This window comes from Polypterus senegalus, chromosome 9, assembly GCF_016835505.1.
Source record: "Polypterus senegalus isolate Bchr_013 chromosome 9, ASM1683550v1, whole genome shotgun sequence".
In the NCBI taxonomy this organism is placed as follows: Eukaryota; Metazoa; Chordata; class Cladistia; order Polypteriformes; family Polypteridae; genus Polypterus; species Polypterus senegalus.
The window spans coordinates 126,877,598-126,892,304 of NC_053162.1; the positions used below are offsets into that span (position 1 = coordinate 126,877,598).

The 14,707-nt window shown below is 39.9% G+C and overlaps 1 protein-coding gene across 1 annotated transcript in view; it reads right to left on the reverse strand.

Moving 5' to 3' along the window:
• Nucleotides 1–654: 654 nt before the first annotated feature.
• cops7a (COP9 constitutive photomorphogenic homolog subunit 7A) overlaps nucleotides 655–14,707 on the reverse strand; it is a 57,932-nt gene continuing 43,879 nt past the window's right edge. The window contains exon 8 of the mRNA XM_039763797.1: nucleotides 655–973. Within this exon, the coding sequence (XP_039619731.1) occupies nucleotides 934–973 (40 nt within the window). The 3' untranslated portion in view covers nucleotides 655–933. The remainder of the gene's footprint in view (nucleotides 974–14,707) is intronic.

Sequence of the window (14,707 nt, forward strand, 5' to 3'; positions counted from 1 at the left end):
GACCAACATAAAAAGACCCTTTGATATATCAGAGTGAAAACTGGTCTCTGCAAAGTCATCTAAATGAATTGCTGTATTATAATAAAGTGTGAACTCTCTCAATGGGGATGGGGCAGCACAGTCCAGGGTTTGTGGTTCAGGTCCTCCCATCATGGACTCTGCATGTTCTCCCCCTGTCTACGTGGGTTTCCAGTGTCCTCCCAAACACATGAAGGCTAGGTGAATTGGAAACACAATTGCCCCCCTGCTCCCTGGTCTAGATTTAGAGGGACAGAAAATGTGAAATCAAGGGGGTGGTGAATACTGCTATAGGCAATATAAATAAAACCACAAACAAACTGAAACCAAAGCAAAGCACAACAGTAAAAGTGAAGCCTGCTGAAAGAGACCTGAGCCAAGGCTTAAAAGCACAGAGCCCTCCCGCGACTTCAGTTGGACAACCATGTTGGCAGGCCCTGGTGTTCATTAAAGGGCTCACAAACACCAAAATGGCTTAAAGCGGACGGATGTCCACTCCAAGTGCCAAAAACCCTACTTCTAAAATAAGGGTTTAAAACCGACAATTCATATAGTCTGCATGCTTAACAAAATAAGCCACTAAAATAAAACAAATAAATTATCTTTAATTTTCAATTTTAACTCTGCAGATGTATATTAGAAGAGAAGAAAGGGCTTTTATTAGCATTTTATTGATGACAGAAAGCAGCTTAACACTAAAGTTCTTCAGGTTGCACCCAAGCCCACAACACAGCACACTGTGCGTCTGTGCTACTGTGTTAAATAATGTAATCCTGTCCCTTTTGTGAATGCTCCTCTCACAATAAGAAGCGGAAGAAGCACAAAGCTCCTCTCTTTAACATGATGAAATGAGATTGCAGGCTCCAGACCTTCCATATGACTAACATCTTCCTGTTTTCCCAACCTTCTTCATCTTCAGTTGGACTTGGACCAAATCTTGCCACTGCCTCGCAACCTGGTGGACAGATAAAAGAGACAGTCACACTTGGCAAAGTGCCGTTTGAACTAAATAAATGAGTGGATTGGAGATACTTGTGCTACATAAACTTAAACATGGCAGCTAAAGTCAGTAACAGGGCAGGTACTGTATCCTGCAACAATCACATTCAGTGTGCTCCTTTCTGCACTGCTTGGTATGTGCCAAGTTAATCTGTGTTGGCCATTAACAGCGTGTTCAATTTTATGTGACGTCACTTGATGATCTCAGCTGAACATAACGACTGTGATGTTATAATCACACACACACACACACACACACACACACACACACACTCATGCACTGATTTACAGCAGACCAAGTTGAAGAGTTTCATAGTTACGGCTAAAGGCCACAGGAAAACAATAGGATGAAAATGTTTTAGAGATTGAGAAAACCAGCTGAAGTAATAAATCTTTCATTATTATTAATTCTTCACAGGCGCTCATATTTGGAGGGCCCTTTAATGTTTGTTTTAATTATGTTGTTTCATGAGGCTAATTCTTAAGCATTCAGTTCACACTGCCTTCCTTACTCAAATGTTTTTCAGCCTTTATGGTCCTACACGACATTCATTGATGACCACACTAGCAGCAATGGCAAACTGCTACCTTGGAGAATTGAGCATGATCAGGTGTTACGTAGGAGCAGGGAAATGTAATGTGTAGTGTGGCTCATTGCTTAGGTCATTCACTTGCAAACCAATGATGGCAACCCTGGACCAACAAGTAGAAACTTAGGTAATGGCCCAGTGGTTGTGTAACTAACTTAGGCAACCCTCATGAGTCTCTCACAAACCAATGATGGCAACTTGTGATCAGTGCGATCCAGTGGTTGAGAAACTATGCCTTATACAGACCCAGCCTGCAGCCGCTAAGATGTAAGGCTTGGACTCCATACTCCACACTATCAGTTAAAGTATGTATACCAATGACCAAAAGAGCATCAATTGCTATGACCTGTAAACCTTGTCACTTACATATGGCCAAAATGCCACACAGCCAAATCACTGCACCCAAAATGGAACTGTAAGTCAGCATATAGTTGTATTTGTGTGTGTGTTTGTGTACTACACATATAAAGGCCTGGGAAAGTTAACATATTAAACTTTACGATTAATGTGGCCTGTTTGAAGCATTAAAAAATATTGTTGCATCCAACAACGAGGCAAACGGCTCAGGCTATGCTTTGGTGGGGCAGCATTTTCATGTAAATGTTTTTTTCCGCAACATTACAAAACAATAAACACAAAAAAGTATGTATGTATCTATAGAATTACATAGATATCCAGTTACCGTATTTATATACAACCTTTAAAAATTTTATGAAATAAATTTTTAATTTAAAACGGTCTAAAATTTCTTACTACACCGTTCACAACAATACGCAACATGCCAATATGTAGCACCGGTGTTCATTTTCTTGTTTAATACACAATGCCATAGGTGCAGTTTCTATGCTCGCTGTAACATGTTTTGCATTTAGATGGAACCGTAAGGTTGAAGTGCCTCGGTGGTATGCAAACTCATTTTTGCACAGTTTGCACCAAACCACGTTTTTATTAAGGCTTTCGTTGGGTAGCCTTTTGAAATGAAATTTGCCTCCGATCAGTGCTATTAACGTGCTTTCTTCCGACTCTTATATTGTTGTAGCTCTGATGTGTGCATCAATGTAATCGATGTACCAGGAAATCATGCACTGACAATAGTTACCCTTTGCTTGGAATTCAAAGTGTGATTAAATGCGTTATTTTTTTAACGCGTTATGGAGTACATGCATCGAAGCTTCTCAGCTGTGCTTGGGCTAAGAAAAGGAAACATTTTAAAAATAACGTAACATGATTGTCAATGTAATAGTTTTGTGACAATTATGACTGTTGCTGGCATCAAGGATTTCATTATTATTATTTCTTTCAATCAGGTTCATATTTGGACAGTGTGCACAAAACCACGCTTTTATCATGGCTTCCGTCGGGTAGTCTTTTGAAATGAAATTTCCCTCCGATCAGTCCTAGAAACGCGCTCTGAGTACATGCATCGAAGCTTCTCAGCTGTGCTCGTGCGATCTCACGATTTCCATGACTTTATTTAATGTTAGCTAAGACCCGGCACTTCAAAGTTTCTTGCTACAGCAATTTTAACTCCGCAACAAAGTGATCCAAAGTCTTGTTTATACCTCGTGTCTTCTCATTAAACTTGTATCTTGCAAATACCATACTCGTCGTAGGCATGACAAACGGCAGCGGGAGTGTGTCTATAAACTTAATTTAAACTTACGGTTCACACCGTGCTTTGTTTCCGCAGTTGTGTAATTCGGTTTTTGTTCAGCACTCTTTGGAACTGTTGATTTTTGTCTGTGCACTGCGTCAGTTCACGTGCGCCGCTCGGTGTACATGCATCGAAGGTTCCCAGCTGTGCTGGTGCCATCTCGCACGATGTCCACGGCTGTATTTAATGTTAGCTAAGACCCGGCACTTAAAAGTTTCTCTCACAGTTTCGCTGAGTTTGTGCCAAACACCACCCTGACCATCTCATTTTCCTCTGCATAAGCACAGTCCTTCACCCGTGAATATTTAGCGGCAGTGTTTCTATTGGATTGCTGCTGATGGACGGCCTTATATGGGCAGGCACTAAATTACGTGGGAGGCGTAACTCCGCCTCCCACGGGCATCAAGCAGAAGTCTATTATAGTATATGGACGGAAAAAATAGGTTCCAGTTATGACCATTACGCGTAGAATTTCAAAATGAAACCTGCCCAACTTTTGTAAGTAAGCAGTAAGGAATGAGCCTGCCAAATTTCAGCCTTCTACCTACACGGGAAGTTGGAGAATTAGTAATGAGTGAGTGAGTGAGTGAGTCAGTCAGTAAGTGAGGGAGGGCTTTGCCTTTTATTAGTGTACTAGCAAAATACCCGTGCTTCGCAGTGGCGAAGTACTGCATTAAAATTTTTTATTACAAGAAAATTAAACCTTTTTAAACTGAGAGAAAATATGCCAATAATTATTTGTTAAGGATCTCTTTGTATACCATGTAGTCAGTTCGGCCCTCCGGTTGTAACATGACCAAGCTGTGCACTGATTCTACGCGTAATGGTCATAACGGTCAACAACATCCACCATGTTGAACTTTCTTCAGCTCTTTACATGAGCATGTAACTTACAGTTGGCCATGTGAACAGTAATATTGTCTCAAATCTCACAGCTTGGATTGCTGCCGTCATAATTGGTTTGAGTTTCATGGTTTGTTTCAATTACAACAGTATTTGCAGGACTTGTGTTGAAGAGACATTCGGCATCTGTCAAGCGTTGTAAGCACACAACCGGTTTCATCGACAAAATCACATCCAGCTTTTGAGAGTTTAAACATTCATAAACATCAAAGCGTCCACTACTGAAATCGTCACCTGTCAATCTAAGATGTTTAAGAGGCATTAGCGGTTGTCCAAAGGTGTAAAATATTTGGCCATTTTGGTACACTTGAAAGTGACAACCGAACAATTCAGCGGCAGCCATCAACCCACATGCAGATGCATAGGTGAAGTCCTTAAGCATTTCACTCTTCTAGTGGGGACCCAACGCCGCCTCACACAGTGACCGAGCTGCAGGCTATGGACGTATATATGTACGTAAGTAGGATTCAGTTAGCGTTGGGAACCCGCGTACCAAACTTCTTGAAGATGGGCCCATAAGTAACAAAGACTGTTGAAAAGTTCAATATGGCGGCAGACAGTGGCATCATACCACCGAAATAAGTACCAAATTTCAGCCTTCTACCTACATGGGAAGTTGGAGAATAAGTGACGTTGGAAAGTTCAACATGGCGGCCGACAGTGGCGTCCTATCACCAAAATAAGTATGTACATTGGTTTCGGTTAGCGTAGGGAAGCCGCCTACCAAATTTCGTGAAGATGGGGCCATGAATAAGAAAGTTCAACGTGCCGAACATTGTCGACCGTTACGCGTAGAATTTCGATATGAAACCTGCTGAACTTTTGTAAATAAGCTGTAAGGAATGAGCCTGCCAAATTTCAGCCTTCTACCTACACGGGAAGTTGGAGAATTATTGACGTTTGGAAAATTCAATATGGCGGCCAACAGTGGCGTCATACCACCGAAATAAGTATGTACATTGGTTTTGGTTAGTGTCTATACTAATAAAAGGCAAAGCCCTCACTGACTCACTCACTGACTCATCACTAATTCTCCAACTTCCCGTAGGTAGAAGGCTGAAATTTGGCAGGCTTATTCCTTACAGCTTACTTACAAAAGTTGGGCAGGTTTCATTTCAAATTCTACGATAAGGGTCATAACTGGAAGCTATTTTTCCCATATAATGTAATGGAGTCTTGAGTTGAGATGGCCGTGGGGCGGAGTTTCGTGTGACATCATCACGCCTCACGTAAGTACGTAGAGAACAAGGAAGAACTCCAAACAGCGATGAGCACAAAACGCCATTTCACAATTGAGAAGGCAGAAAACATTATGAAGCAAATGATGCATACAAGCATATTCATAAGTACAGCTACTGGAAACAAAGCACGGCGTGAACCGTAAGTTTATATTAAATTAAGTTCATAGACAGGCTGCCACTAGCGCTTGTAATTTAGTGCCTGCCCATATAAGGCCGCCCATCAGCGCAATCCAATACAAACACTGCCGGTAAATATTCACGGGTGAAGGACTGTGCTTATGCAGAGGAAGATGAGATGGTCAGGGTGGTGTTTGGCACAAACTCATTGAAACTGCGAGAGAAACTTTTAAGTGCCGGGTCTTAGCTGACATTACACGAGATGGCACCAGTACAGCTGGGAACCTTCGATGCAAGAACACCAAGCTGCTCACGGAACTGACGCAGTGCACAGACAAAAGCAACAGTTCCAAAGAGTGCTGAACAAAACCGAATTACACAATTGAGAAGGCAGCAAAAAATATGAAGCGCCTTATACATACAATCATATTCATAAGTGCAGCTACTGCGAAACAAAGCACACGGTGGAAAAAGTGAATGTCCTGCTAAAGGAAGACAGTGTAAAAAAAACCGTGCATGCAGTTTGTCACATCACAGATAAAAAGGAAGACGAGCTGTTTATTGATGCAGTAAGGAACTAATCGATGAATGAAACCTCTTATCTTTACAACGATTGACAAACACGGAATGTAACTTGAACACATCCTACAAATACGAGCCTGATTGAAAGAAATAATGATAATCAAATCCTTGATGACAGCAACATTCAATAACACTCACAAAACAATTACTGTATATTGACAATCATGTTACGCTATTTTTAAAATGTTCCCTTTTCTTTTCATAACTTCTACTTCTCCACTGCGTACACGGGTATATATATAAATGTATATATATCCCCCGATCTACAATACATACTTTAGCATAGACAAGCCACACGCTGTGGCGCAATTGTAGAGTCTTCTCCCTAACGCCGACATTCGAGGTTCGATTCCCGAGAGGGATGTACTGACTATGTACGCGCTACCCGATTCATTTTACCTTCGATCTCCTTGGTTTGGGACGATGAAAAATATTAGGTTAACGCAGAATCATGTTACGCTATTTTTAAAATTTTCCCTTTCTTAGCACAAGCACAGCTGAGAAGCTTCGATGCATGTACTCCATAACGCTGCTAAAAATAACGATTTAATCACACTTTCAATTCCAAGCAAACGGAACTTTTGTCAATGCATGATTTCCTGGTACATCCATTACACTGATGCACACATCACAGCTACAAAAATGTTAGAGTCGGAATAAAGCGCTCCTACGACTGATCATTTCGACTACCCCGTAAGCCTTGATAAAAGCATGGTTTTGTGCACACTGAAAAGCAAGCAAAATTAGATGCATTACAGAAAGCGGACTTTGTGGCTCTTACTGGGGATCATTGGACTTCCGTGACCGTTAGTAATTCTAAATACATCTAATTACAAAATGTTCAATGATCACACTGTTTTAGCCTAATGTACAAAATAATTTTGGCTAATGTTACTCAGAGTTTAAAGAGTAAGCTGGTCAAATTACCTTGTATGTTTCTGACTTATTTTTTTAAGAAGAAAACTGCACTTTATGTTGAAATTTTGGTTATTATTATTTAAAGACAATACTATTCTGAAAATGTACTTAAAGTACTTAAACTACCACTTTATTTTTAAGTCTGCCCAATTTTAACCAGGGATGATATTTTTGTTTCTGTTTTGAATTCAAATGCAGTTTAAAAGCTTTTTTTCAGAAATTAAAACAGCTTCAGTTTACAATATTCATGTCCATGTCTATTATTTGATTCTGTCGCCCACTAAAACCGCTTTTAAATTAAAAAAAAAAACATTTGCGATTTGGGGCAAATTTACGTGTGCGATTACATACATTAATCAAGATTAATTCTTACACAGCCTCTAATTAATTGGATTAATTTTTTTAATCGAGTCCAACCCTAATATATATATATATGTAGATATATATATGTAGATTTGTATATATATGTGTATATACAGTATATATGTAGATATGTATATGTTGTATATACAGTATGTATATATGTGTGTGTATATATACAGTATGTGTATATATGTATATGTATATATATGTTTATATATGTGTGTGTGTATATATATATATATATATATATATATATATATATATATATATATATATATATATGCCAGCAACACTCATGACAATGACAAAACAATTACATTGTCAATCATGTTACGCTATTATTAAAATGTTTCCTTTTCTTTTTTCCGCTGCCAATCATGGGTATATATATATATATATATATATATATATATATATATATATATATATATATATATATATATATATATATATATATATATATATATATATATATATATATATATATGACAACAACACTCATATCAATGACAAAACAATTACATTAACAATCATCTTACGCTATTTTTAAAATGTTTGCTTTTCTTTTCATAACTTCTTTAACACACTACTTCTCCGCCAAGGCTGGTATTCTGCTAGCATTTACTGTAATGGAGTTGACCTGGATGGCCGTGGGGGGGCGGAGTTTCGTGTGACATCATCACGCCTCCCACGTAATCATGTGAACTATCAACACAGTACGTAGAAAACCAGGAAGAGCTCCAAAAAGCGCTAAAGAAAACATGCATTATATAATTGAGAAGGCAGCGAAACAATAAGAAGCGAGCGACTGACATTTACAACCATATTCATGAGTGCTGCTACTTTGGAAAAATTTCACTCTGAGCTGAGCTCCGCAGCTACCGCACGCAGTGTTACGGAAGCGACTTTGTGACGCTGCCACCAAATACTCACAGAAAAAGTTAATACACACGCTGTCTCTACAGTTTCTCCACACTGAATCCTCCAGGCAATACTTGCAAAAGGTTACACAATCAAAGTGAACACAATCCACCGTGCCATCCGCCGTTGCCAGCTGAAACTCTACAGTGCAAAGAAGAAGCCATTTCTAAGCAAGATCCAAAAGCTCAGGCGTTGTCACTGGGCCAGGGATCATTTAAAATGGAGTGTGGCAAAATGGAAGACTGTTCTGTGGTCAGACGAGTCACGATTGAAGTTCTTTTTGGAAATCTGGGGCGCCATGTCATCCGGACCAAAGAGGACAAGGACAACCAAGTTGTTATCAACGCTCAGTTCAAGCCTGCGTCTCTGATGGTATGGGGTTGCATGAGTGCGTGTGGCATGGGCAGCTTGCATGTCTGGAAAGGCACCATCAATGCAGAAAAATATATTCAGGTTCTAGAACAACATATGCTCCCATCCAGACGTCATCTCTTTCAGGGAAGACCCTGCATTTTTCAACAAGATAATGCCAGACCACATTCTGCATCAATCACAACATCATGGCTGTGTAGGAGAAGGATCCGGGTACTGAAATGGCCAGTCTGCAGTCCAGATCTTTCACCTATAGAGAACATTTGGCGCATCATAAAGAGGAAGGTGCGACAAAGAAGGCCCAAGATGATTGAACAGTTAGAGGCCTGTATTAGACAAGAATTGGAGAGCATTTCTATTTCTAAACTTGAGAAACTGGTCTTCTCGGTCCCCAGACATCTGTTGAGTGTTGTAAGAAGAAGGGGAGATGCCACACAGTGGTGAAAATGGCCTTGTCCCAACTTTTTGGGATTTGTTGACACCATGAAATTCTGAATCAACATATTTTTCCCTTAAAATGATACATTTTCTCAGTTTAAACTTTTGTTGCGTGATTTATGTTCTATTTTGAATAAAATATTAGAAGTTGGCACCTCCACATCATTGCATTCAGTTTTTATTCACGATTTGTATAGTGTCCCAACTTTTTTGGAATCCGGTTTGTGTATATATATATAAAAATATATATACAGGGAGTGCAGAATTATTAGGCAAGTTGTATTTTTGAGGATTAATTTTAATATGGAACAAACACAGTGCTATCAGTCAATCCAAAATGTTAGTAAACCTGAAACCTGAATGTTTCACAACGGAAATGTGAGTGTGAACATCATCAGGGGAATACATATGTGCGCACAATTATTAGGCAACTATTAGTGTGCAGATTTATTATGCAACTAAAGGAAAAATGAAAATTTTCCCATCTCACTTGTTTATTTTCATCTGTTATAGTGAGAATAATAAACAAACACCACAAAATTTACAAATAAACATCTCTGACATTTAAAAAATCAATCAATCAATCAATGACCAATATAGCCACCCTTCTTTCCAATAACAGTCATAAGCCTTTCCATTCATGGAGTCTGTCAGTTTCTTGATCTGTTGACGATCAGCTTTTTGTGGAGCAGTGACTACAGCCTCCCAGACACTCTTCAGAGAGGTGTATTGTTTTTCTCCCCCGTAAATCTAGCGTTTAAGAAGTGCCCACAAGTTCTCGATAGGGTTTAGGTCAGATGAGGAAGGGGGGCCATGTCATTATTCCTTCATCTTTAAGGCCTTTACTGGCTGGCCACGCAGTGGAGAACTTCGATGCAAGTGATGGAGCATTGGCCTGCATAAAAATCATGGGTTCCTGGTAGCTTCACGTTTGATTCTTCTCAAATCTTTGGCAGCTAATTTGCGTCTTTTGTTCTCAACACGTTTCTTGCGACCCTGTTGACTATTTGCAACAAAATGTTTGATGGTTCTGTGATCACACACCAATATCTTAGCAATTCCAAAAGTGCTGCATCCCTCTGAAAGACTTTTTACAATTTTTGACTTTTCAGAGTCAGTTAAATCTCTTTTTTTGGCCCATTTTGCCCGAGGAAAACTAGCTGCCTAATAATTCTGCACACCTTGATATAGGGTGTTGATCTCCTTAGGCCACACCCTCCCTCATTACACAAATACACATCACCTGACGTGCTTAAATCCAATAAGCATTCAAGTTAATACAGCTTGGAGTTGGAATATACGCATTAAAAATGATGATATGGTCAAAATACTCACTTGCCTAATAATTGTGCACACAGTGTATATATAGATAGATATGAGAACAACACTCATATCAATGATAAAACAATTACATTAACAATCATGTTACGTTATTTTTAAAATTTTTCCTTTTCTTTTTCATAACGTCTTTAACACACTACTTCTCCGCTGCAAAGCACGGGTATTTTGCTAGATATAGATAGATATATACACTCACCTAAAGGATTATTAGGAACACCTGTTCAATTTCTCATTAATGCAATTATCTAATCAACCAATCACACGGCAGTTGCTTCAATGCATTTAGGGGTGTGGTCCTGGTCAAGACAATCTCCTGAACTCCAAATTGAATGTCAGAATGGGAAAGAAAGGTGATTTAAGCAATTTTGAGCGTTGCATGGTTGTCGGTGCCAGACGGACCGGTCTGAGTATTTCACAATCTGCTTAGTTACTGGGATTTTCACGCACAACCATTTCTAGGGTTTACAAAGAATGGTGTGAAAAGGGAAAAACATCCAGTATGCGGCAGTCCTGTGGGCGAAAATGCCTTGTTGATGCTAGAGGAGAATGGGCCGACTGATTCAAGCTGATAGAAACTTTGACTGAAATAACCACTCGTTACAATCAAGGTATGCAGCAAAGCATTTGTGAAACCACAACACGCACAACCTTGAGGCGGATGGGCTACAACAGCAGAAGACCCCACCGGGTACCACTCATCTCCACTACAAATAGGAAAAAGAGGCTACAATTTGCACAAGCTCACCAAAATTGGACAGTTGAAGACTGGAAAAATGTTGCCTGGTCTGAGGAGTCTCGATTTCTGTTGAGACATTCAAATGGTAGAGTCAGAATTTGGCGTAAACAGAATGAGAACATGGATCCATCATGCCTTGTTACCACTGTGCAGGCTGGTGGTGGTGGTGTAATGGTGTGGGGAATGTTTTCTTGGCACACTTTAGGCCCCTTAGTGCCAATTGGGCATCGTTTAAATGCTACGGGCTATCTGAGCATTGTTTCTGACCATGTCCATCCCTTCATGACAACCATGTACCCATCCTCTGATGGCTACTTCCAGCACGATAATGCACCATGTCACAAAGCTCGAATCATTTCAAATTGGTTTCTTGAACATGACAATGAGTTCACTGTACTAAAATGGCCCCCACAGTCACCAGATCTCAACCCAATAGAGCATCTTTGGGATGTGGTAGAACAGGAGCTTCGTGCCCTGGATGTGCATCACACAAATCTCCATCAACTGCAAGATGCTATCCTATCAATATGGGCCAACATTTCTAAAGAATGCTTTCAGCACCTTGTTGAATCAATGCCACGTAGAATTAAGGCAGTTCTGAAGGCAAAAGGGGGTCAAACACCATATTAGTATGGTGTTCCTAATAATCCTTTAGGTGAGTGTAGATAAGGATATATATATATATACAGCAACACTCATGACAATGACAAAACAATTACACTGTCAATCATGTTACGTTATTATCAAAATGTTTCCTTTTCTTTTTCATTACTTCTTTAACACACTACTTCTCCACTGCGAAGCGCGGGTATTTTGCTAGTATATATACACTGTGTGCACAATTATTAGGCAAGTTGTATTTTTGAGGATTAATTTTAATATGGAACAAACACAGTGCTATCAGTCAATCCAAAATGTTAATAAACCTGAAACCTGAATGTTTCACAACGGAAATGTGAGTGTGAACATCATCAGGGGAATACATATGTGCGCACAATTATTAGGCAACTATTAGTGTGCAGATTTATTATGCAACTAAAGGAAAAATGAAAATTTTCCCATCTCACTTGTTTATTTTCATCTGTTATAGTGAGAATAATAAACAAACACCTCAAAATTTACAAATAAACATCTCTGACATTTCAAAAAAAAAATAAATCAATCAATCAATGACCAATATAGCCACCCTTCTTTCCAATAACAGTCATAAGCCTTTCCATTCATGGAGTCTGTCAGTTTCTTGATCTGTTGACGATCAGCTTTTTGTGGAGCAGTGACTACAGCCTCCCAGACACTCTTCAGAGAGGTGTATTGTTTTTCTCCCCCGTAAATCTAGCGTTTAAGAAGTGCCCACAAGTTCTTGATAGGGTTTAGGTCAGATGAGGAAGGGGGGCCATGTCATTATTCCTTCATCTTTAAGGCCTTTACTGGCTGGCCACGCAGTGGAGAACTTCGATGCAAGTGATGGAGCATTGGCCTGCATAAAAATCCTGGTCTTTTTCCTGTATCACTGTTTGAAGAAAGTGTCTTCGAAAAACTGGCAGTAGGTTTGGGAGTTGATTTTGAGTTCATCTTCAATGCAAAAAGGTCCAACTAGCTCATCTTTAAAAATACCAGCTCATACCAGTACCCTACCTCCACGTTGGAGTGGAGCTCTGTGCCCATTACTGATCCACAGGTCCATCCATCTGGTCCATCAAGAGTCACTCTCATCTCATCGGTCCATAAAACCTTTGAAAAAATCTGTCTTCAGATATTTCTTGGCCCAGTTTTGACGTTTCAACTTATGTTTCTTGTTCAGTGGTGGTTGGGTTTCAGCCCTCCTTACCTTGGCCATGTCTTTGAGCACTGAACACCTTGTACTTCTGGGCACTCCAGGTAGGTTGCAGCTCTGGAATATGAAAGTACTGGAGGATAATGGGTTCCTGGTAGCTTCACGTTTGATTCTTCTCAAATCTTTGGCAGCTAATTTGCATCTTTTGTTCTCAACATGTTTCTTGCGACCCTGTTGACTATTTGCAACAAAATGTTTGATGGTTCTGTGATCACACACCAATATCTTAGCAATTCCAAAAGTGCTGCATCCCTCTGAAAGACTTTTTACAATTTTTGACTTTTCAGAGTCAGTTAAATCTCTTTTTGGCCCGTTTTGCCCGAGGAAAACTAGCTGCCTAATAATTCTGCACACCTTGATATAGGGTGTTGATCTCCTTAGGCCACACCCTCCCTCATTACACAAATACACATCACCTGACGTGCTTAAATCCAATAAGCATTCAAGTTAATACAGCTTGGAGTTGGAATATACGCATTAAAAATTATGATATGGTCAAAATACTCACTTGCCTAATAATTGTGCACACAGTGTATATTTATATAGGCAGTCCCCGGGTTATGTATGAGATAGGGACTGAAGGTTTGTGCTTAAGTTGAATTTGTATGTAAGTCGGAACAGGTACATTATTTTAATAAATGCTATTGTTGACCAACTGTAACCAAGTGCTCTGCCAATGAATGATAGAGTTTCACCTCTCTCTGACCTTTTTATTTCTACTTTATTTTCAATGGTGATGCTTTTTCTCTGCTTTACTCTATCACCAGCACTTGCATCAGATTTGTGTTTCAGAGACATTCTTGATGGGTGAAGACAAAAGGTTAAGCACATACACTGCTCAAAAGATTTAAAGGAACACTTTTTAATCAGAGTATAGCATAGAGTAATCAGAGTATAGTCAATGAAACTTATGGGATATTAATCTGGTCAGTTAAGTAGCAGAGGGGGTTGTTAATCAGTTTCAGCTGCTGTGGTGTTAATGAAATTAACAACAGATGCACTAGAGGGGCAACAATGAGATGACCCCAAAACAGGAATGGTTTAACAGGTGGAGGCCACTGACATTTTTCCCTCCTCATCTTTTCTGACTGTTTCTTCACTAGTTTTACATTTGGCTACAGTCAGTGTCACTACTGGTAGCATGAGGTTATACCTGGACCCTACAGAGGTTGCACAGGTAGTCCAACTTCTCCAGGATGGCACATCATTATGTGTCATTGCCAGAAGGTTTGCTGTGATTCTAGGAGACAAGCAGTTACTCTAGGAGAGCTGGAGAGGGCCATAGAAGGTCCATAACCCATCAGCAGGACCAGTATCTGCTCCTTTGGGCAAGGAGGAACAGGATGAGCACTGCCAGAGCCTTACAAAATGACCTCCAAGCTGTAAGGAATCAACCTGCCAAATTTCAGCCTTCCACCCACACGGGAAGTTGGAGAATTAGTGATGAGTGAGTGAGTGAGTGAGTGAGTCAGTGAGTGAGGGCTTTGCCTTTTATTAGTATAGATAGAGAGATGTGTTCGCTGACGTTATGATCGCCTTTTGGCGACAGTCGCGGTGGGTCTTGTGTAGACTGGTGAGGCGCCCCGCCATTAATCGGCTGTGATGGCACTGGGAGTCCTCCACTCGTATGCGTGTGTTCATAATCCGAGCTGAGGACCTGATAATCGTATACGTGCAAAA